We start from the raw sequence: 25,948 nt of genomic DNA on the forward strand, positions 1-25,948 counted from the left end.
TTCTCACTGATATTATAGTACAAGGCCAGATAGTCCGATCATGCTCCAACTGGTATATCGATCCTGATGACACACTTTGGAAATAGCAAAAAAATGTCCTTGTAAATGAGAATGACAAAGCTTGATATAAATATCCTCCACCCCTCCAAAAAAAGGATTTTCTGCAGCGATGTCTAAAAAAATGTTTATTGTGACAATACTACTACATATGCTAGTACTCCATAGCACATAGGAGAAAGTCATAAGTAAAAGAACATGTGCTGGTTTTGCATTGTACATTGTGTGCTTTTATAACATTCATATTGCTGAGGTGTGGTTTAGTTTAGTTTAGAGATACAGCACTGAAACAGGCCCTTCGGCCCACCAAGTCTGTGCCGACCATCAACCACCCATTTATACTAATCCTACATTCCTACCACATCCCCACCTGACCCTATAATTCCCTACCACCTACCTATACTAGGGGCAATTTACCTACCAACCTGTAAGTCTTTTGGCTTGTGGGAGGAAACCAGAGCACCCGGAGAAAACCCACGCAGACACAGGGAGAACTTGCAAACTCCACATGGGCAGTACCCAGAATTGAACTCGGGTCGCTGGAGCTGTGAGGCTGTGGTGCTAACCAGTGCGCCACTGTGCCGTTGTTGTACATTCACCTGAGGGGGAGGGGGGGGGGAACAAACCCTTTCTTTGAGTATAGTTTTTTTAAAACAAGTATTTTGTTTTTCCCAGCATTGCATATCACTGAGCGTGTGATCCACCACAAGGCCTCCTCCATAACTTTATAATCAGCTATTAAGAGGCAGTCTTACCAGCTGCTCACACAACTCCAAACAGGTAACATAATGCATGAGCAAAAGTAGGCACAAAAACATGCTGATAACCTACATCTGTTTCGTTAACAACTAGTTACAGCAAGTGGAATATGTAGTTTTCAAATTAGTTCTGGTTTAGGTTAGTTTCAACCATTGATTTCCAACTATCCACAATTCAGCAACTTACATGTGTAAAATGTGACAAACTTGCTCATGTCTGAATCCTAGGTTGATTTTCTGTTGCACTTTAATGAGAGTATTTAATCCTCAGCAACCTTTCCATTCAGTTCTACTTTAATATTTTAATACCGTTTTACAGGATTTAAAGGTTTTTTAAGTCTACATAATTGAGTTCATGTTCCCAGAACAATTAAGAATAAACTTTATAATACTGACAGTAGTTATATATATATATCTCATAAAAGACTGATACAGGTCAATAATTATGTCTGTCTTCTTCGAAGACAAATCATTTGTAACTTCAGAAAATACATACAGAAATAGAATTAGAGCTTCTGTTAAAATTTCTATAAACAGAATATTTAGGATCTTCCAGCTAGTAGAACTATAGTTTGAATGAATATTCTGCCAACTGAAGATTCTGTAGATCAACACATGCTACAGTTTAAAAAGTACATCCTTCAATATACTTAGTCCTCACATTTTTAATTCATTCTATTGATATCAAGTCACTATGCAAATTAAAAGGATTTTAATAAAAATGCTTAAGATAGGGTAACTGTTACTATTCCCTTACACACATTTACACATGCATGTGGGTCAAAAAGGTACAAAGTACAATATATTTTAATTTTTAAAAATCAGAATCAAATTGATTTGAAGGCTCTTCCTGGAAGGAAGGCATACAAATCCTCAACTTTTGCAAAGATACAAATCTAATGCTATCCCTTTCAGAACTATTGGTTAAAACGATATATGTAAAAGGTTCTTTTAAGTACAGTTAATGAGTTTTTGTGTAACCATAAGGGATCATCTGAAGTTGCTTTGTGATCTCTCTTTGTCCTTTTACTTGTGAAAATATAATTTGCACTTCAAAAAATCCAGATAGTAGTTACCAGCAAAACAAATTTAGTTAAAAAGATCAGATTTTTTTGTAATGATAAAAGTTGATAAAGAAGAAACACTCAAATAAAAAAAACCACAAACATTGGGAAACTCAAGAGCCTCCCTTTTACTACGATGTGCTCTGGATATACATAACTGCTGTTTGTTTTCTCAGTGTGGAGCACGTTACTTTAAAACTATGAACTGGTTTGATATGGTAGATGTGTTCAGTTGTGGGAAAGACCAAAAAAAAGGGGCGGGCCATAAAAATAAGAGTCACCAGTAAATCCAACAGAGAATTTAGGAGAACCTTCTTTACCCAAAGAGTGGTAAGAATGTGGCTCTCGCTATCACAAGCAGTAGCTGAGGTGAATAGCATCAATGCATTTAATGTGAAAATAGGTAAGCACACAAAAGGGAGAACGAAACAGGATATGCTGATATGATTAGATGAAGAGCATCGGGAGGAGGCTCATGTGGAAACAAATGTCAGCAAAGACCAGTTTTGCCGATTGGCCTGGTTCTGTGTTGTAAATCCTATTTAAAATATGTTTCATCATAGGTCACCTAAAGGGAAAGTAGAAACTTATAAAACACATTTTGATACATCATATTTTTCAATGTTTCTACTGAATTTTTATATTGTCCAAAGAAGAGTTATTTATCTTACTGCTGTTTAGAACATGGCTCTGTGTTTACCATCTGCTTTCTATGTAGTGACTGCTTTTTATAAAATAAATTGCCAGAATGATGCTTCAGTGATCCAATATTGACTTGCTGCATATTTCTACCTCTGATGCTGGTTTGCAAGGTCGCCAATTTCATTAGTATATGGGATAAATCATTGTTTCCTTCATATACAAATAGTTTGATGATAATGAACAGTAACTTTAAACAGATCCTCAAACATTAGTTTTAGGGAAACAAAAAGGTTTGAATAGCATCAATTTCATGATTTCATACCTTAAGCTGTGCCAAACATAGTATCTCCAATCCCATTTGAAGTGCAAGCAAGTGATACCTACAAAGTTATTAGACTTGGGGAAGGTAAAGCTACAAAAGATATTTTATAAAATGCTGGATTTGAATGTCTACAAAAAGTTGTTTTTTTTAAAAAAAAAAGAAGAGGGACAACACTTGCCAGTCACACTGAAAAATGTGAGGGACCAGCAAAACCTCCCTTAGACTTAGTTCATGATTTTGTGACTGAAGGATGAACCCTGAACATTCAAGTTTGCTTTTGCCTCCCTGGTTGTAGATATTGCTGCAGATTTTGTGGATCATTATAAAAGACAATATTAAAATAAAAGTCCAATAGCAGAAGATTAATCAAAACAAAGATCTTTCAAACATATATAGAGCTCAGCCCCATGGAGTGATCCTATTGCATAAGTGAAGAATAAACAAAACTCAATTTTGGTTTAATCCACCTTATTCCACAGTCTAGAAAGGAATCATAAAAACACTGAATAATTGTAGTCATAACTGCAACACTGTACTTTCAGTAAATCAGCCATGTTTTCTTGTATTTTAGGTAAGGTTCTCCCTCATTGAATTAATTTTCTAGAAGAATTCAATCTCAATCCTTGAAAGCACTCAATATTCAATCCACTGCAGCATATCAAAGCAAATCAACATCTTACTTGACTCCTTCAGTACCCTGCACAAACACTGAAAATGGTAAAGACATCGCATTGAACATATGTAACAGATGGAAACCTCTTAGAGCAAATGTTTGCCAAGTGCCATCAGGCTGCAATTACCAGGCTTGAATGCATGAGTACTTGCAGCACAGAGTGTGTTGAGCGAGATACCATGTTAAACAGAGTTTTGGGAGATGGTCTTCATAAAAAGAAAACCTGAGTTTTAGATGGTGCTATTAGCTGTTGATAAGGCTGTTTAACATGACAAAAAATATCACAATGGTTTTGTAGTTGCCACAATATTATTTTTAAAATAAAATTATTAAATGTACGATACTATAATTAAAGCTCGACTCAATGCTGTTTATATTTACCACTCCTTCTGTACAAAAGATAACATTTTTATGAAAGATTCAGTATTTTGCAATAATCTACTGTAGAATTTTACCTTTTACAGTAGCTTACAGGATTTTTGTAATTTTTAAATCAAATAACTAACAAATTATAAAAGGGAAGCACCTACCAATGACGGCTAAATTCACGCTGTTCCATTTTCGTAACTACATAAGAATTTGAATTCTAGAGTATCAATTTTGTCACATCTTGTTCGGAGATGACAGGTCACTCCTGTTATTAATGGTTCCAATGGTAGAAGAATTGTGTGAATTTACTCAACTTATTTATTAACAAACATATTTGTTCATGCAAAGATGGATGGGGGAGAAACTAGGTGACAGTTGTCTGCAATACCGGCTTTCACCTCTCACACCTGAGTGATGGGATAGCAGTCTCTTGCCTCTGATAATTATAAGAGCTCCATGTGAATGAGTTTGAGCAGTCTCACCCACATACTTAATAAGCAGGGTTCCACTGCAGGAAAACTGTGCGACTGCCAAAGTTCAATCAGTAATGCCACAGTGTTAGCTGATGTGGGAAGATTTACACTTATACAGTAGGGGCGCTCTCCATTGGTTGGTGTGGAGGGCACTTTATTTGCTCCTAACTATGTTTGATGCGCACAAATTCACACTATAAATGCTAGGATTTGAATAGCCATCAACTATACAAATTAATATGACAAATAAAATTGTAAGTATTTGGGAACCAGAAATGATTTAAATGATAACTGGTGACACAAACCACATGAATATGCATTATAATACTTTGGTGATGGGAATCTACATGTAAACTATTGCCCCTTTGCATTAAAAAAAAATGATTGAAACATACAGTTCTTGTCCATTTATAAGAATGCATTTAAATATACTCACTCCAAAGCTAGAAATCTACAGACTAGGGCGGCACAGTGGCGCAGTGGTTAGCACCGCACCTTCACAGCTCCAGGGACCCGGGTTCGATTCCAGGTACTGCCTGTGTGGAGTTTGCAAGTTCTCCCTGTGTCTGCGTGGGTTTTCTCCGGGTGCTCTGGTTTCCTCCCACAAGCCAAAAGACTTGCAGGTTGATAGGTAAATTGGCCATTATAAATTGTCACTAGTGTAGGTAGGTAGGTGGTAGGGAAATATAGGGACAGGTGGGGATGTTTGGTAGCAATATGGGATTAGTGTAGGATTAGTATAAATGGGTGGTTGATGTTCAGCACAGACTCGGTGGGCCGAAGGGCCTGTTTCAGTGCTGTATCTCTAATCTAATCTAATCTAGACCTACTGGCAACACACAGCCTGTTGTAAAGGTAGGTTACAGTGGTGCCATCTAATAGCACCAGTAATTAACTGAAAAAAATTTGGCCATTGCCTGGAAGATACTTGGATGGAGAGGCAGGGGAATGGAGTTTTCAGGCGTATTTCTGAACATCAACACATTCTTCTGGATGAGAGTAAACAAACAAGCTTTTTTGTTCTTGGAAGAAGTGTAGCAAAAAAATTAAGAAACTTTATCTGAACGAAAACGCAATTAAAAACTGTAGAAAATTTAAATGCATTTCTTACATCAGTAATTAAATTCATGAATAAAAATGATTTCTAAGATAAACAATTTAACAATGAACAGAGGTATATACCATTTAATGAGATCATTAAAGGTGCACTACATTTCCCAATGGCCCACATTGGGAATTTATAAAATGAAGCTGGCCTTTGGACAGGACATCCTGATTTTTCTGCTAACAAAAACATGATTTCTTCCTTAAACCCTCGGTTTTTGTTATTTCTGCCCTTTTATGTTGCCCTGATCTATATTTTCCCCTAGTCAACCTGTCCTCTGTGTCTTCACTAACACTATGTAATTTTATAAATGGAATTACATACTATTCCTCATGGCTAACCACCATAATAGTACATTTATACAATTTCCTTCCCCTTATAATCTACAGGTTTTCACTCCTAAGCTTGACGAGATCTAATTGCCACTTGAATTAATTATTTTAAAGTTTGGTAGTGTGTGTTCTACACTACCAATTATCCTTCCTCTAGAATTCCTAATTTAAAAAAAAACTGAAAACTTGTGACTTTGCTGCTTGCGTGTTAACGTGGTACGATGTGTTAAGCAGTTGGATGCACTGAGCTCAAAGTCAGTTCACACTGATAACTATAAGGTGCTAAGCAACATCAGATTAAAAGACTTTAACTTTAAAGTGTTAATGTAGCTCCTATGGAATTTCTGTGGAAGTGAAACATTGAATGTCAAATTCAATGCTATGATCCAAATATATGCTGCCTGCATAGATTCTGAACATGATCTTCTATATTATCAATGAACTCAAAAGGAAAAAACACTTTAAAAAAATTAGCTACTGCTTTGAAAATATTTAATTTTCTCCTCTTAATGTAAAACTCCCAAATTGAGAGAATGGGCTGGAGAAACACTTCCCAGTCTCTACATGGTGCCATTTCAAAACCACTGTATTCCAGTCTTGTAAAGAATGAGAACAAGATCAGAGCATCAGAAAGGTCTGAGAAAGCCATTCACTTTCCTTTACTGATTTCCATAAGGCTTTGAGAGTCTTTCTAGAACAATCTGAAAGATGGCAGACTATATGATTAAATTTAATCTGGGATTTTTATTCCAGCTCCAAGATCTGTGTATGGGCTGATAAAGAGACTCACTGAAACTCTCTTTCTCCCTCTCGTAAGGCAAGGTTATCCACTGTCATTCATCTTGTTCAATGTCTAGATTAGTGTTTTGTTGGATACCAAGGTAGGAGATGGACTTGGCCCGATAAAGCAAAGCCAACTCAATTGAATATAACTGCACAGCTCCAGCGCATCGCTCATTATGCACCAGGAGCACAAAGCGGGGGAGCAGCATAGGGTCAAACTGGAATTTTGGGTGCCAGCAATCAGGGCAGGGCTCAAAGCTGCCAGTGGGGGTGGGGTTTGCAAAAGACCATTGTTCTTGAACAGCGTCTCCCCCTCTGCACCAGTTTCAAATAGGATTGATGTTGTAATACTGGCTCGAGTGCCTATACTGAGAATATTGCAGCAGTCCTTATTGCAGATTAGATTGTGTTAAATTCACTTGGGGATCTTGTACATTCTATGATGGAATTTGATGGTAAGTGCTCTCAAGTCTGTTAATAATGTCTTTGCATAGCCCAAGAGGGGATCTTGAGGAATTAATTGGACAAATCATGGAGCATATCTGTTCCAATTTTTCATTTATACTAATATGGGTGTTCCAGTGGATGCCAACTTCAGTCTAGTCAGAGTCCTTCCACAACACAGTGGGCGGCACAGTGGCGCAGTGGTTAGCACCGCAGCCTCACAGCTCCAGCGACCTGGGTTCAGTTCTGGGTACTGTCTGTGCAGTGTTTGCAAGTTCTCCCTGTGACTGCGTGGGTTTCCGTCGGGTGCTCCAGTTTCCTCCCACAGCCAAAGACTTGCAGGTTGATAGGTAAATTGGCCATTATAAATTGCCCCTAGTGTAGGTAGGTGGTAGGAGAATATGGTGGGGATGTGGTAGGGAATATGGGATTAATGTAGGATTAGTATACACGGGTGGTTGTTGGTCGGCACAGACTCGGTGGGCCGAAGGGCCTGTTTTAGTGTTGTATCTCTAAATAAAAGTAAACAAACAACAACTTATATTTGTATAGCACTGTTAACATAGTAAAATGTCTCACGGTGCTTCACAGGAGTGTAATCAGACTAAAACTGACACTGAGCCAAAGGAGATGACATTAGAACAGATGACCAAAAGCTTAGTCAAAGATATAAGTTTTAAGGAGTGTCTTAAAAGGAAGAGAGAACAGGAGAAAGGTTTAGGGAGAGAATTCTGGAGCTTAGGTTCGGGACAGCAAAAGGCACAGTCAACAATGATGTAGAAAAGAAAGTGGGCAATCCACAAAAAGTGAAAGGTGGAGGAATGCAGAGTTCTGAGAGGGTTGTAGAACTGCAGGAGGTTGCAGAGATAGGGAGGAACAAGACCCTGAAGGAATTTGAACACAAGGCTGAGAAATTTAATAAGGCTTTGCTGGACTGGGAGTCAATGTAAGTCAGTGCGCACAGGGGTGATATGTGAATGGGTCCTGGTTTCTTTTACATTAATTGTTCAATATAGGAAGAAAAAAAATCCTTTCTTCCCCTCTTCTTTAAAAAATAATCTTTGTCCAATTTGTGTAATTTTACTCCCTGGCCAAGTACAACAACAAACACATGCATTTATATAGCTACTTAGCATCGTAAAATAGCCCAAGACATTACAGTTTACAATGATGGAGGATGGTACTTTTTTCCATTTGGTAATAATTTTGGAAATTAAGTTGAAATAGGGCTTAACTGAAAGTCAATTGTCATTGGCTAGCACTGAATTCACATAAATGGCTCCTAGATTAGAGTTTAAATCTTGGCGAACACAGCACTCCGAATTGTGATCACTTCAATAATCATCTCTAAAAAGACTATATGGATGTAGTGCTCAGTTGAGTCTTTGTTTTATGACTTGTGAGCTCAGAAGATAATGATTTCTGGTTGTTTTAGTTTAATAATTCTGCAGTTAAAGACTGTACCCATGATTTTGTTTTTACATAAAAAACACAACGTTAAGAACCTGTAAAGCTGGTTTACCTTTTTTGGTTCCCTCTGACGTACCTTGTTTAGAGAACAAACCATCACAAGCTAGTTTTTTTCCTCTTATTTAGTCCATCATAATTTTCAAATTTTCCTTTTTTGAAAAGAATATTACTACCAGTGATATTGCAATTTAATATGTGCAGGGTACAGATAGCTAAATGCAGAGAATATCTTGATAAAATTGTGATAACTATAAGGAGTATTTTCACACTCCCAGCAGGGAATTGTACTCAAGTGCAGCATGGGGCAAAGATGTAGACCACAAAATCATAGCCCCAATTCTCTGACCTGCACTCTTGTTGATTGCAACTGCCTGCAGGGGCACAGGATTGTGGAATCACCCCTTATGTCATAATTGTTCAATTTCTTGCTTTAGTTGAAAATTAAAGGGATGAGACTAGTTATGTTTGCATCCATATAGGGGCAAATGCAAATGACAAAGCACACCCGTATAGTTTATATTACCACTGATAATCTTTCCTGTGAGAAAAAGAGCTAAAACTTGTTAAATCCCCACATAAAATACTTAAACAGTACTTCAATATTAAAAATACACAAATACCTGAATATTCATGGTTTATTCTAGCCTTATGTTCAGATGATAGTAATAAATCAGCCAAACCTTTACCCTTAAGACATCACCTGAACATTGTGAACAGATTACTGCATTGTAGTCACTGTCTGGCATCATTATTCTCTAGATGCCTGGCAGCTATCAGTTGGCAGTGCTTCTATCCGAGTTGCTGATGGTAGACTGTAAAGCCACCGATAGGAATTTGTAAAAAATTGGGTGACGGCTACTAGATTTATTTTGCAGCTGTTAAATTCGTCATTGTCAAAGATATTTTACCGTTGAATTCACCAAAGGTTACTTGGGAGCATTTTTGCTGAAATGGTGGTTGCCATATAACAATAACTAGTCAGTGTTGTCAAAAACATTGTAGATGATGGCTATGCAACGCTGCTGGTGGAACATGGTGTACTTTGGGTGCTACCGATGCTGTGGTTGGTGCTGCTGTTTTCAGATGCAGGTGGATTAGTAGGAACAGGCTGTTTCTTTTCAGAAGGACCTACAAGGCAGAAATAGGCAACAAACTAGTCATTGAAATTTTACCAGAAGTATGTCATGAACCTGTATACACGTTTGCAGTATTTCCTTATTTATCTCCAAAAATGCTATCACCGCTGTTAATTTAGCCATATATTCAAGTGCCTAATAGATGGTTCAGATTCCAATTTAGAATAGATCCAAGTTTTCCAAATTGGAAACGTCATTTTACTAAAGTTTGTTGCAGTATTAATGACCTTTCACTAGTACAGTTAGTAAATGCTATGGTTGATTTGGTAGCTCAGACTCAGTTTAGGCTTAATAATGCAGCTACTAGTGCAAACCTAGCCACCTTCACATTGAGCTGACTGTCTATAATTTGGTGGGGTCAATTCATATGAATAATTATTTTTAGTTGCCTGAGCAACTTTGTTCTTGTGCAAGGAGCTAGTCTAAATGGAAGGGGGAAGTGTGTGGGATGGGGTAACAATAAAATAATGCTTTAGCTGAAATTTAGAGGGATGTGGCTAGTTATAGTTGTGGCCATACAGGAGTAACATTTTTTTGAACTTTAGAAAGGCAGTAAATCCTGCCAAAGGCATTTTCAATGACTAAAGGGAGGAAATTAAATGGAAAGGAAACCCAATGTGGAGACACAAACTAGGGTCTGTGTGCAAGTGATGGATGATACAGCACTTGACTTCCTGTTTCATGGCTGAAGAAGTGGAGTGCTGTTGACTGAAGAGGCTTGTTCTGTTTGACACACCAGAATACCATCTTTTCAGGACAACAGTGCACCATAACTGGTAGGTGGTGGTGGCCAGGTTCAATACTGTGTACCCTAGCTGCAGGATCTGTGAACAAATGCAGAAGAAGATGGCACACTTTAAGGTAGCCAGCAAGGCAAGGTTATCCAACAGCACAAGATTATATGCCACAAAGTATTACCTGTTCCAAATTTACTGATCACCTATGCCAGGTTGTCCCACATACCTACAAGCGTTTTATTATATCTCATGCAGACTTCAGCAGTGCACATATTCAAGACGTAACTTATAACCACGAATCTTGCCATGTATCTTCCAAGGACATCACAACTCAAATCATATCCATGCAGACTTTCCTCCGCAATCTAGGATGCATCCTACGAGGGCCGCTTAACTTTTCTACTTTGAGGGCTGCCAACCTTTTAAATACCACCTCTATCTATTTTTATCCTATCCAATTTCTCTACTACCTCCTTCTTTACTATGACATTGGCAGCATCCTATTCTTTTGTGAAGTCAGAAGCAAAGTACTCACTTAGTACCTAAGCCATGCCCTCAGCCTCCACAACATTTCCTTTTTGGTTCTTAATCAACACCACCCTTCCTTTGGCTATGCTTTTACTCTGGAGATGTTTATAGAAGACTTTAATGCTTCCTCTTATATTACTTATCAATCTTTTTGCATATACACTCTTTGCCCCTCTAATTTCCTTTCTCAGTTCTCCTCTGCATTTTCTGTATTCTGCTTGATTCTCTGCTGTATTATGAACCTGACATTTATCATAAGTCTTTCCAATTTCTTTAGTCATCCAAGGATCTCTAGTTTTGAATGCACTTCCTTTCCGTCTCATAGGAATATGTTCAGCCTGTATCTATTTCCTTCTTGAATGCCTCCCATTGCTCATTTACTGTTTTACCTATCAATTTTTATTTTCAATCCACCTGGCCTAGATCCCTTTCAGACTCAGTGAAATTAGCTCTCTTCCTGTTGAGTATCTTTACCTTTTGATTGTTTCTCGTCTCTTCCATAATCACTCTAAACCTATTAGCTCACGTTGTACAATCCACCATCCCCAGCCAATGCTGTAGTAATATGCTCTGCTCTGTCAATGGTCAATTACACTTCTGAAGAAGGGTATCCACCTCAAAAGCTAACATCTTTTCTCTCCATAGATTCTGATTGGCTTGCTGAATATTTCCAGAATTTTATTTTTATTCTACTTCATTAGTGGTTGCTTGAAGCGGTGTTTGGGGAAACTCTTCCTATAATTGTTTCTCCTTCTCTGTGGTAGACACTTGGCCTCAGCTCAACACCTGCTCCTGAAACTGGGAGCTCCTCATTGGGGAGAAATCACAGCCTTAGACTCTGTCACTCTATTCTGTGGTGCCACTGCCATTTCTGGGATAAGAATATTGTACTGTGCTCCAGCAAACAGGGGATCAGATTTCTGGCTCTGAAAACTGGATGGGCACTCAGCAGCAAATAGAGTGACGAGACCCCCTGCCCACTCACCAACGCCCCCCCCCCCACTGCCACCACAAACCCCCAGCCTGTCCTTCCAGTAGGGATTTGCAATTCAGGCTAATGACCAGTGCATGTTAAAAAGGGTCTTGTTACAGATCTGCTAGATGTAAAAGCAGTGGAAAAAATTAGTTGCCTCATATTTCACTAGGCATGGAAGAGAATGAAGATATGGGGCGGGATTTTCCTTCTGGGGTCAGGAACCAATGCCGGGTGAACTTCTGGATCCCGACCCCATACCAGTTTGGAAGTAGACCCCTTACACGATTTTTCAGTGCCAGGTCAATTAATGGTCTGAGGGCACACTTGCCATCCAAATTAAGGATGGTGAGAAGGCTCCCGAGGCTGGGCAGCTAATAGGAGGCCCTCCAGTAATGATACTTTGGCAGCCCCAGCATCTGAGGTGGAAGCTGCCAATGTATGTAGGAGACAGAGAGTGCCCCCATCTTGAGGTGCTCTCTGAACACCTTGCTTTAAAAAACAATAGAAAGAGGCCACAGCTGACAGGCCATTCTCATGGAGGGGTGCCCCTCCACAGGGCGGCCTGCAGTCACAGCTGTAGCCATCACGGTATGGCAGTTGCAGGGGAGGGGTGTTTAAAAAGCCGGTTGGACCCTGTCCCCCCATGTGGTCTGCCACCAGGAGGCCACCTCCTCTCACCGGCTGTGTTTTGGCCACTGCAGGGGGCCCACCTGCCAACTGGAAAATTCCAGTCAGTGGCCAATGTTTATTGGCTACCCACCATTTGCGGGCAGTTCGCTGTTCTGCCCCGATCCGGCCTCTTTGAAAATGGCTCGGGGAAGGAACAGTGTCGGCAAGCCTGCACGATTTCAGCGGCGGCAAATTCTGGGCCCACCCAATCATGCTTCGAAAATCCAGCCCATGGTATCTGAAAATCAATAGTGAGTGTGGCAAACTGATACTCTAAAATGCTGGTTAAGAGGTCAAAATAAATGTATATAATTTATTAAAAATAGACTGTGAAGTTGGTACTCACTAGTGTGTGAATAGATATACCACAAAGCTGCAGTCAGCAATGCTCCAATGACAAATGCACCAAATGCAATTCCTAATACAGCTGACATTTCCAATCCTTGGATTTGTGAGGAATCTAAAACACATAATTAAGAACAGCTTAATTAGAATCAAGTTTCAACATTTAAACTACACCAGATTAACAGAAAATATTCTAGTCTACTAAAGAGTGTCAGAAATACATTAGCATCAAAATATTAGTTAGAAAGTGCACTAATTAAACTTTTGTTTTAGGAATCTAGGTATGCAGAAATATCCATATTACTGAGAAACAGTTTCCTTTACAACATGGGAATATTATAACAACTTAAAAATTTGTTCAGTATTGGCATTGCAGACATTAGCTATTTTAAAAGAAACATTACCTCAGCCGATCGCATTTTCAAAAAATATTTTGAACAACTTCATTTGTTCCCTTTTCTTTTTATTTTGTTGCTGGCTGTTTGTCTAACTGCCATCCACTCAGTATTTCACTGAAGACATCATGGCTGCTTCTTGAATGACAGCTACTACTGTACAGAATGATGTTTCTATGGTCAAATACTACCTGAACATTGAATGCAAACTCATTTGCTTCATGAAGGCCATGGGGTTGATAATGAAGTGCCCTGATTTCCACATCTGTGCCAAGTACAAATCCTTGTACTAGAGGGGATCATGCCACCCCAAGATAATTGTGCTATTTGGTGCCTCCTTTCCATGGAAAAATTAATGAAGGAATTTCCCCTTGCAAGCATAATGGTCATCACTTCCTTGACATGTACACTGCAGACTGACTGATATGGCAGATGTTTTATGGGATCATTTGGAAGGAGGCAGCAACAGCAAACCTCATGCTACAGTATTGGTAGAGAAAAAGAGGAGTTCAAAAATGGAAAACTATCCGGCATAAACAACTAATGTGCAGAACAAAATACATTTTCCATGTATATAAAAACCACCTCCCACCAAAAGTGAAAAATGTATTGAAGTCTGCTTCAGCAGTTGAAAGCCCGCAACTCCTGATTAGAGGCCTGCTCAGGTCGGGAAAAAAGAACCCGACCGATCCACAGTGGACCCGAGCCCGACCCGGCCAGAGTCCCTCAGAATTTGCCCTGAACCCGCCCCTACTCGGCCCGGCTCGACCCGACCATCCCTTTCACTTACCTTCCAACTGGGAAGCTCCATGAAGCTGCAGTGCATGCATGATGATGTCGTAGTGATGCCATCGCGCACTGCGCAGACTCTCAGTTTCATTCCGGACTCCCAGCTCAGGTAAGTTTTTTTTATTTTTAATACTTACCGGCAGAGCACTTACTGTGTGTGTCCGGCCCAACCCGACCCAATTCGACCTGGACTCAGCCCGACCCGACCCAAGCCCGAAAGTCATACCCTGAAGATGGGCCCGACCCGACCTGAACCAGACACGTCGTCGGGTCCAGGTTGGGTAGCAGGCCTCTACTCCTGATGCATCCACTTTTTTGGGCGAGCCCGCACTATGGACAGAGCCTCATCCAAGGTCATTAGATTAAATCAAAGGGCTACAAATCAAAGAATTTTAATATTTAAGTGAGAACTAAATCTCCCTCTGGAAAATCAGGTTCCTCATGGACTGGATGGATAAGGTAGAGCGCCTAATTTTCTAGCCCTGGAGCTAACAAAGGGCATTGTAAAATTTATCCTATATCAGACGTGGATCTCCTGTGGCATTGTTTGCAGTGAATTACATGAACCTATGGGGGTTAAACTAGATAAACTCTGAAAACGGATTTGGGGATCACGGTATGCAATTAACCTGCAACCATTCATAGCAATGCAGACAGCATGTAAAATTCATGCTGTCTGCAGCATCAGCAGGGTTGTCAGATATTGCAAAAAGGCTAGTGCTACTTAAAGGGAACCTGAACCTCTTAAAGGGGAATTGGATTGTGGCTATAAGAAGTGATAGGAGTCCTTTGTGAACTGAATCAGTGGCGTAATACTTAGCAGAATGATTGGTGCACAGTCTTTCACGTGCTTAATGTTTTCTGATGCTGCACTGGAGGCCTTGGTGCAGGAGACGGAGAGAAAGAGAGACATCCTAGGCTCAGGAGACACTAGGTGGAAGTAACAGGAGGTCAATGCCAAGAACACGGATGCAGGGCACTATTTATCAAGGTGAGCGAGTTCAATCTTCAAATAGCATATCCTATCAATTGTCACACTAGCTTCAGTAACTGCTCAATTCACAACACCCCCCTCACCCACCTAGTTCGATCAGGAAGCAACACTTCAAGTCATATGCTTTAATTCACCCCAGACAAGGTATTGTTGCAAGTCTCACACTCTGAACTCTCCACACTGGAGGCTATTTAACATTGACAGTCACATCCTTTTTTAAAAAAAATTTCATGGGATGTGGGCATCACTTGCATTTATGCATAGTAAAATGCCCTAATATGCTTCACAAGAACATTATTAAACAAAGTTTGATACTGAGCCACTTAAGGAGATATTATGGCAGGTAACTAAAAGTTTGGTCAAAGAGGTAGGTTTTAAGGAGCATCTTAAAAAAGAAAAGAGAAGCAGAGAGGCAAAGAGGTATAGGGAGGGAAAATCAGAGTTTAGTGCCTTGGGAGCTGAAAGCAAGGCAACCAATGGTAGAGTGACCAAAATTGGGGGTGCACAGGAGGCCAGCACAGCTATCACGGAGGGGTGTAGGACTGGAGAAAGTTGCAGATAGGGAGGGGTGAGGCCATGGAGTGATTTGAAAACAAGGATGATAATTTTAAAAATTGAGGTGTTGCTTAACTGGGAGCCAACACAAGTCAGCGAGCATAGGAGTGATGGGTGACTGGGACTTGGTGCTAGTTATGATACTGGCAGCAGAGTTTTGGATGAACTTAATTTTATAGAGGGTGGAAGATAGGTGGTCAGCCAGGACATGTAGGGATAATCAGTCTAGAGATAACAAAGGCATGGTTAAGAGTTTCAGAAGCAGATGAGCTGAGGCAGTGGTGGAATCAGATCCATTGATAGTATAGAGAGATCTGTAAGTGGTGGGACTCTGGGCACAAGCGCAGTGTGCAGAAGCCAGAGGCGATGTCACACAGTAGTTCAGCTGCAAAAGGACTTTGATGGTCCAGGCTGCAGAAGGCAGCTGAAGGGCATACACATCAAATGCTTGGTGCACTGAAAAACCTGCGCACAATTTAAAAGGAGCATGGAGGTGTTCACCACCAACTTGGTGCAGAACTTGGAGCTTAATCTTTCCAATGTGAAACAGGTGGTCCTCTCCATAAGCATACCTGTGGATCCCATCATGATGCAGTATCAGATGACCAATGTCACAGCTTCCATTGCAGCAGAAAGAGCTTCCATTAAAGCTCTGACCATTTGGAATCTCAGACTGTTGGCATGGTGGCTCTGGGTACCACTGTTGAAAGGAGCTTCCAGTCCAGCAATATGTTCTCCAACAGATCACAAGGATTGCTGAGGCACTTTCCTGGGAGAGTAGCAGTGGTTCTACAGAATACAAACCCTATTGTCCTCAGCATTCCCACTCCCAGTCCCTTGCTGTTGCCCGTCATCCAGTTGGTCAAGATTGCTGTAGCCCATACCAAGATGGTGTAGTCTGAAACTGCAACCTCATTTCAGAACTGCTCCAAGGTGTCCTTCAAACTCATCTGTAGCTTCCTCAACTGAAGGTCAGCAGATTGCCATGCTGCAGACACAGGGGAAGTACCTCATAGGAGCATTAGGTCAGGCACAGTTCCTGTCCAGAATCATGAGCCATGTTATGGGGGGAGATAACCCTCATCACCCAGTAGCTAGCCTTAAACTTGCTGTGCTATTTCAAATACAGGTGAAACAGTGGACTGCATCCAGGATAGAATGCATTGATCTGCATGATGCACTACCTGTGGAGCAGCTCACTGTGGGAGAGGAATCTATTTCTGTTGATGAATATGGCAGAGCTCAGATGAAGAGCACGAAAGATGATCTGGGTGCAACTGATGGTACCATGCACTTTGTGGAAGCCTGAAATCTGCTGTGGTTGCTCGTCTTGCTGGTTTCTGACAGGAGGGAATGAGATGTACTTGTTTCTCATTGTATGGGGATGGGGGTAGGGAACATGCAAGAATGACCATGCAAGGATGAACACATGGAAAATGGGTATGGTAAAATGTGTGCTGGGGAACAATTGCACAATTGAAGGGAGGGCAGGCATACTCAAAGCTTAAATGTAGGGACCAACTATAATGACAGACATCTTAGCTTCACTGAGGTCTATGAAGGAAAAGTTAATAGATATATTGAAAATAAGAAAAAATATTTTGTTAGATTAAATGTTATTAGTATGGTGCATGCAGTTTTAAACTTTTTTTTTTATTATGCAAGAAACTATTTTAATTCCTGCATATTTGGATTTGTGAGAAAGAAAAGTGGTGAACAAAAGATTTTAGAAAAAAAGATTGAGTCATTTCATTGCTTCAGTTCTTTGCTTGGTCCTCACTTGGAGTGAAGTAATTTGTTGTTTTTATTTTCAGCAAGTCAAGATGACAGCTGAAGGGTGATAACACACAGAAATGCATAGTTATAAAAAAATGTTACAACACTAGTAAATCCCACAGCAAGTCAGATGATATGCTGTTTTATAAAGAGAGAAGTCATACCACATAAAATGCAATTACTCCAAAATAAACGTATGTCTCTTTCTAATTGATGTTAGAGAGAGAAAGAGAGAGAAAGAGAGAGAGAAAGAGAAACAGAGAGAGAGAGAAAAAGAGAGAGAAAAAAAGAGAAAGAAACAGAGAGAGAGAGAAAAAGAGAGAGAGAGAGAGAGAGAGAGAGAGAGAGAAAGAGAGAGAGCGAGCATAAAAAGAGAGAGCGAGAGCGAGACGGAGACAGAGACCTAAATAGATGCCATTTTCATTAGGAACCCAATGGCAAAAAGGCTGGCATGCAAATACTTCATAATATTGTGCTATCAGCCATGTTTTATCTGTTGGATGAATCTATGTAAGTTATGATCTGATAAAATTCACATGCCATGTTTTAAATTAGAATGATTTTAAGTGAGATTGTAGTTATACTCAGGAATAGTTATACTTTGTGTCTATATATATATATATAAGGTTATAACTAAGTTATGGACTTTGTATTTAGAATCATGTTGTTAAATGTGAAATATATATTTGTATACTGTAGTGGGGAGATGGTGGGAGATGGTGTTTATTGTAACAATAATAGTAGAAGTAGTGTTGCTGTGAGACCGGACACCCATTCTGCATTTCAACTAAGACAGACTCAGTCACAATAAGGGATAGACTTGTAGGCCTCACAAAGGATGATGATGCAAATAAAGACCATTCAAGACTGGTGAGGTCATACCTGACCAAAGGGTTAAGGTGGACTATAACCTAATATGGAAGCAAGGAACCCTCGGAGGGAACCATAAATGACAGGTGGTGGGACAACTCTGGGCACACCAATTCAAGAAGAAACCAACCTACAGTCAACAGAGCACCTCAAGAAAGAAGACATCACCACCTTATGCAGCTTGGAAGGCAAGGACCGAGGACACACTCTATCCTGCTGTATAACTACTGCTGTTGGTTAAGTATTGCTTGTATATTCTTGCTGTACTTAATAAACTCTCTATCTTGATTAAGAAGCCAGAGTTTGTACCTTGTGGGTCAAAAGCTAGTCAACATCCCACCTAAACACACAAAAAACATACAGTGCTGCATGAAATATACTGGGCCAGCTAACACACACTGGAGTAATTTGAGAGAGAAAATATATTTTAATAACCTGCATGCATGCAAGAGTTGAATCTGCATTTTCTCAAATGTCCTTTTCCTCCCCTATAGATTTTAATTTTTCTATAATACACTAATGTATCATCCACTATACAAGAAACTTTTCAACTCTGGTATAACAGCATGGCAAAGGTACTAACCTTCTGGCCTGTAACTTGTGGGGTTTGGTAATTTGGGACAATCTAGAAGATAAAAATAAAACAATTTAACAAAATATTTCAGCAACCCCTTCTTGTAACTGTCCCTTGCAAGCCTTTCTAAATAAGTTATTCGTTTATTGTACTCAATACAATTTTGTTTGTAAATATTTAAAAATCAATTACTAATTCTGAAGATCTCAACAGTACTAATATTTTCAGTTTAATTTTATAGACCAAGTAAAATGTTTTTTAAAAAAATGATCAAATTGTCTAACTACTGCTGCCATCATATGTTGTTTGGATGAATATGAAAAGTTTTTTCTGTTAATCGGGTTTAAATTGTTATTAACTGCATCACAAGATAACTGCAGATGAGGAAAGCCATTAAACCACCTTGACTCTTCAGTCCAGACTAAGTCTGAAATCCCAACGCAACATACCACTGCTTCTTAAATGGTTCTTGGGGTTTTGCCTCCACAACTGTGTCCAGAAGTACTGCATGTATTGATCATGCTTCATGTGAAGAAAACAAGGCCCTAAGGAGAATTGGAAGATTATGGCCAGAGCCTCTGCAATTTCCACTTTTTTTTTTAAAATAATCATTCATGGGATGTGGGAATTTATTGCCCATCCCTAACTGCCCTTGAGAAGTAACCCAGGATGCAAGTCATCTGGGCTGGGTTATTTTTCTAATTGGAGTATTGCCAAGCTTTTAAGTACCTCCTCTTTATTTTTATTTTATTGAATATCACTGCTACCTCCTCCTTTACTACGACATTGGCAGAATTATTATTTTTTTTTTAAAAAAGAGACGCATTGGTGGACCAGGAACCAATATAGGTTAGCAAGCACAGGGGTGATGAGTGAATGGGACTTTGTGCATTAGCATATGGGCAGCAGAGTTTTAGATGAGCTCAGGATTGTCAAAGATTGAAAGTCAGCCAGGAGAACATTGGAAAAGAGAAAATGCAGTAAGTTGTCACTCCTAGTAACTATTCAGTAGCCGATGGTAGAATTGTGCATGTGCAGATGATGGCAAGTACATTATTGAGCATGTCTGTGATACCCCAATGGGCAAATGACCTGCCTAGAATCAGTGATGGCACTGAGAGTGTGGCGATTATGTATTTACAGCTCCACTGGATTAAATCCTTTGGGAGGTGAAAAAAAGGAAATTGATAGAGGAAATACTGGAGAGGAATTGGAAAAAAATCTGAAAAAGGGTGATGAGTTTCCAGATCACTAAAGCTTAGTTTTGCCTTAGGTTAAATGGTTGACAGCTCACAATGTCAATCATTAATTAATAGAACTGTGACAAGATAGTTTATAGGATATTACATTTCTTTTGTTAATGGTATTTCCATGGTTAAAGTAGACTCTCTTGAAAATAATTCATCTTTGGGACTGCATATTTCATAAAGCCAAAGTATTCACTTCTGGTGCCAAATTAGCTGTGATGTAACAGTGCTCTGTTGTAAACTAAAAGATATAATGCCAACCTGAATTACCTGCTGCTTTATTCTGAAATGGTCAATTAATGTAATTGTCCAGTCGAAAAGAAGATTTCTCCTACTCTGCCCAAGTGTTGGAATAGCTAAGCTCGATCACAGTAAGTTGCTGAGCCAGCAGTTTTGAGCTATTGGCATTCTGTGTTTTAAATCTTGTGGCTATTTAACAGCCTTATAAGATTGTGAAAAATAGAGTTTTGATTTCCTTCATTCATTGTTGAAGTTCAATTGAAATAAAGTACATGCCCAACAACCTTGCTGCAATTTATGAGTTTTCTTCCATCACTGTATTGCAGTCTGTGTGATGGTGGTGGCGTGTAGAGACTTGGTGGTAATTAGACAAAATCTCATTTTTAGTTTCAAGTTGCATATGCTTGTCCAGGTTTGTCATTAGTAAGATAGTTAGAAACATATCACAGCCAAAGTTCCTGGTTACTTTTTGTAAACCCAAGAAAGCAATAGTTAGAAATTCTGTAATCAAGTGAAATCTGCTGTATTGACTACTATTGTTTTGCTTTTATTTTCAATATAAAATCACATTGTCCAACATGTTATTGTTCTACAGGGTTCCCAAAAGTTCATTTACAGGAGTTGTCTTTGATACAGAGGATGACAGAAATATTCAAGTAAAGCCTAAAAAAATACAAGAACTAAACTTTTTGGAGTGCTCCTAAACTGCACAGAAACTAAATATTGATGCACTTTAATGATACTTCCAGTATGATAAAAATGATTGTGAGACATAACATATATAGGGGTACAAAGTGGAAAAAATCTGTAGGGAAAAAGCAGGGGAGTGGGACTAATTGGCTAGCTCTTTCAAAAAGTTGGCACAGGTATCACGGGCCTCATTCTGTGCTATATCATTCTGAATCTATGAAATTGGTTATGCAATGCATCCATTCTGTGGGCATAAAGCGAGCACAAAGCATACCAATTTAGCATGGGGACAGCCTGCGTTCAATCTGCACTGGCTTTGGTCTCACTCCTAAATTTGTGGGACCCTTTTTCTTTAGGCGCCCAGTGTTAGGACCTTTAATTATTTAAATTAGGGGCCTAATACCTGTTGAAAGGACCTCATTAAGGCAAGGATTCTTCAGCAGTTGCCAATAGGGTAGGTGAATTTTTCTTTACAAAAAACACATTCATGTGGAGCCACTGTGCTCCTCCAACGTCTCCCCACATAGCAAGTCCCCACATAGCTTCTCCAACACCTCCTTCCAGGAGGTCCTTGCCGACAAACCAAGTACCTCAACACTGATGTCTTCACTTGAGTTGCTTGTGCAGGGATGACTGTCAGCAGCTCGAACAGAATATGCTGATGAGGTCCAAGGACAAATTTCCATTCATGCTCGGGCCCAGACCAAAATCTACCCCACAATATATTTTTTAAATTACACTATTTCAGAAAGCACTGATTCTGTTTTTGACTAACTGGCTAGTAATTGAAGAATGTACTTCACCTCAGTCACATACTTCAAAAAGAAAATTCAAATGCAACTTTAGAATAGAATGCAAATGTTGGTTGTAATGAGTTTCAAGGCCAATCTTGCAAAGTCATATCCAATTCATTGTAGATTTTCTTTGGTCTATGGTGTCTTGGGAGCTGAATAAACAGCAACAGGAAACAAGAAACTATGAAAGGTTCAGCTCCTGCACAGCTGCAGAGAGGGAAGGAAAAGCTGCCTTAGGAAAGATACAGAATATTGTAAAACAGGAAGGAAGATCAGATTTCAAGTCTGCCTGCCACGATAACATCATAACTATAAACATTTCAGCACCAGCCTCTTGTACAAATAGATTTTTTTTAAAAAGTATGTTATTGACAGTATCTTTAGAAGTATTTGTCAGGACTTTTATAGCTACACAAATGATTGAAAGACACCAACTCAAGGTCAAGTTGGGGTAAGCAAATATAAAGATGTATGTGAACTTGTGAATATTTGAAGAATTAAAGTAAATATTAGCCATTTATTTTAAACCCCAGTTTTGTACGTTTTTAGAGCTTCTCACTAATACTCATCCTTCTCTGGCTAAGGATAATAAAAGTTGTGAGGTTAACTATCAATATTGCTCCATTGCAATGCAAGTCATTACAAGCTAGCTATTACATAAGAAGGTGATTGCTTTGCCATCTAATTTGAGGGAAATTTAATGAAGTTAAAGGTATTGACAATTAGTTGCAGAATCCGAGTTTTTGCTGACAAGTCTAGAAATAATTAATTCTGACTATTTCCTCAACACTTGATGTACATAAAAAGACAGAAAAAACAACAAATTATGTCTGGCACAAATATTTGTCACTTAGATTACCAACTGGTATTTATGATTTATCTATGTCTTATAACCACAAAACCTATTTCTTAAATTATGAAAGGTACCCACCTACCTAGGCTCAACTATCACCAGTAACCTGTCTCTAGATGCAGAAATCAACAAGCGCATGGGTAAGGCTTCCACTGCTATGTCCAGACTGGCCAAGAGAGTGTGGGAAAATGGCGCACTGACACGGAACACAAAAGTCCGAGTGTATCAGGCCTGTGTCCTCAGTACCTTGCTCTACGGCAGCGAGGCCTGGACAACGTATGCCAGCCAAGAGCGACGTCTCAATTCATTCCATCTTCGCTGCCTTCGGAGAATACTTGGCATCAGGTGGCAGGACTATATCTCCAACACAGAAGTCCTTGAAGCGGCCAACACCCCCAGCTTATACACACTACTGAGTCAGCGGCGCTTGAGATGGCTTGGCCATGTGAGCCGCATGGAAGATGGCAGGATCCCCAAAGACACATTGTACAGCGAGCTCGCCACTGGTATCAGACCCACCGGCCGTCCATGTCTCCGTTATAAAGACGTCTGCAAACGCGACATGAAATCGTGTGACATTGATCACAAGTCGTGGGAGTCAGTTGCCAGCATTCGCCAGAGCTGGCGGGCAGCCATAAAGACAGGGCTAAATTGTGGCGAGTCGAAGAGACTTAGTAGTTGGCAGGAAAAAAGACAGAGGCGCAAGGGGAGAGCCAACTGTGCAACAGCCCCAACAAACAAATTTCTCTGCAGCACCTGTGGAAGAGCCTGTCACTCCAGAATTGGCCTTTATAGCCACTCCAGGCGCTGCTTCACAAACCACTGACCACCTCCAGGCGCGTATCCATTGTCTCTCGAGATAAGGAGGCCCAAAGCAAATAACCACAAAACCTATTTCTTAAATTATGAAAGGTAGGCATAAACTTGTCCAATGGATTTTTCAAATTCATGAGCAAATCTTCCCCTATAAATATATTTCCAGTGGGTCAAGGATTAATGCAGGAAAATCTGATGGATAAGCTTGACAACAGAATATTTGATGGACAAATATTCAGTGGAAAAAAATGAAAGATAACTCTAAAGAGAAAGGGAATTATTCGAATTGGAGGTTTATATATCGATATGTAAACATAGATCCATAGGCAAGGATCTTTCTGTTCTCATTTAACAAGATTGTTTGTGCTCATGTGTAAACTCAAAATGCTTTTTATTGAATTCTTAATGGTTGGAAATATTAAATTTTTACTCATTGTCTAAAAAGCAGACAACTATTTCAGAAGATTCTGTAAAACATCATGGGCTGGATTCAGTTCTCTCCCAGGCGCAGGGGCCTGAAGATGCCTCTGGGAGAGGGCTGCCACACACCCCGACGCAGGAGGACCCAGTCCGAAATTACCCGTGACAGCGGGGCCTCATGGCACCCCCTCCCCCCCCCCAACCGCTCAGTGACGGGACCCCCCCCCCCCTATTTGCATATTTCAATAAATTAAAATGACTGCATTAATGATACTTACGTCACCGCCTGAGCTCCTGCTCTGATCTTTGGCCCGGTGGCCGGCACTCCCGCGCATTCGGATCCCCATCCGGGGTAACGAGGCGCCACACTGGTGGGGAGGAGGTAAGTTTCTCTGTGCGGTCAGTGGGGGAGCGAAAATGGGGTCAAAGTTACCGCACTGGTGTAGGGGATGATGGGAAGGGTTATAGTTTAATGTTTATTCACTTTGTGGGGCGGGGGGAAGGTCAGGTAGACAAGGTAGGTATTTTGGAGGGGGGGGAAAAAAAAAAAAGAGGGCAAATAATTAAATTGTTATTGGTGAGATGGGAGAGGGGCAGAAGACGTGTCTTTTTTAAAAATTTACTTTTACTGGTAGGGCTCAAAGCGCTTTAAAAATGGCATCAGCGCCTGCGCACAGGCAGTTGACGCCATTGCTGGGGACGGACTGCTTGCCCTCTCCATGTGATCGGGGCAGGGGGGTGGCGGGGGCGGCCCGCCCCAGCTATTACGATGAGCTGCTGCACAGAAGATTGCGGTGGCTCTGGGACTTTGCCCATCAGCTGCAGGAACAGATGATTCAGCACAATATGCAGCATTGAGAAGATACCCAATGGGTTAGTACATAAGTGTACCATCTAATGTGGCATGGAGTCAATTAGATCACCAAGACCACTAGGCTAGCAAGTGGAGGGTAGTTTTTGGCTTCTGATTAATATCCAATGCTGTAGGATGCATTAGTGAGAGACTCAAATGAGGACAGGATCAAGACAACTGTGATACCCTCCACTGTTGAATAATCTGCCAAAATTCACTGTCTAGGTTCACACAGGAGGGGTACATTTTTAACTTTGCACTCCCACCAGTAGAACACAATGGAAATTTGGGTACATTGAATTTCTGACATACACTGCCACCAGTCAAGACTCCACACCAGAGGATAAAATTGAAAAAATACTCAAAAAAACAATGTCTAGTTGGTGTAGGTATAGAGGGCTGCTGGATGGGAGGTTTAAGAAACAAAAAACTGGAAAGGTCAGTGTGCATTTTTCATTCAGAACCAAAATAACAGAATATTCTTGTTCTGATGTCCAAAGGCTTATACATTATGAAAACACTAATCTTAGTTTTTCTTGCTCTTGTCACGTCAGGATTAATGTCTGTTTATACTGGCTTCTGTCCACATGCAAGATACAAACAGATCCCTGCATCCCCTCTCTGATCATATATTCCAAATGTTTGATATCTTGCCACTAAGGTCACCTTCCACTCCTTCCCAAGGGCAATCCCGCCCTGACGTGGTGACATTTCAAGTTCATCGCCATGGTAACTGTAATTACCAGGAAAAAAGCTGGATTGAAAGGACCTCAGAGGTGCAAGTTGTTAAAGAATATGAAGTCAGCTGCCAAGTTTCAGGCTGCTCGTCTACAGCTTTACAGAGACAAAAACCAGGACAGACCATTCCGATCATTACAACAGATTTAACTCTTTCCAATCCAGCAACTCCAGAATCATCTTAAAGATCAACAGCAAAATGGATCACTGTGTACTAATAACACTGGTATAATCTGAACCATATAAATCAGTAAATGCAAAATTATGAATGCATCTTGTTTTATTTACCCCCACCCTACTTCCCTCCCCACCTCTCTAGAAAACACTAGGCTCTAAATTCAAAACAGTTGGCTGGCTTTACAGAAGTAATATAGGCAAAATGACAACAGATTTAGCAGTGTGACAGCCTGTGCCTGATTTGCATCCACACCCATTCATCACAACCTTTTTTAGGCCGCCCT

The 25,948-nt window shown here is 40.1% G+C and overlaps 1 protein-coding gene across 3 annotated transcripts in view; it reads right to left on the bottom strand.

Moving 5' to 3' along the window:
- Nucleotides 1–168: 168 nt before the first annotated feature.
- LOC137347654 (transforming growth factor beta receptor type 3-like) overlaps nucleotides 169–25,948 on the bottom strand; it is a 144,866-nt gene continuing 119,086 nt past the window's right edge. For 2 of the 3 annotated variants that reach the window (XM_068012304.1, XM_068012305.1), the window contains 3 exons: nucleotides 18,846–18,887; nucleotides 12,885–12,998; nucleotides 169–9,620 (listed from right to left, as the gene is read on the bottom strand). In XM_068012304.1, coding sequence (XP_067868405.1) covers nucleotides 9,502–9,620; nucleotides 12,885–12,998; nucleotides 18,846–18,887 — 275 coding nt within the window. In that variant the 3' untranslated portion in view covers nucleotides 169–9,501. The remainder of the gene's footprint in view (nucleotides 9,621–12,884; nucleotides 12,999–18,845; nucleotides 18,888–25,948) is intronic. The other variant, XM_068012306.1, reaches the window with a different exon arrangement.

Source organism: Heterodontus francisci, chromosome 32 (assembly GCF_036365525.1).
Source record: "Heterodontus francisci isolate sHetFra1 chromosome 32, sHetFra1.hap1, whole genome shotgun sequence".
Classification (NCBI taxonomy): domain Eukaryota; kingdom Metazoa; phylum Chordata; class Chondrichthyes; order Heterodontiformes; family Heterodontidae; genus Heterodontus; species Heterodontus francisci.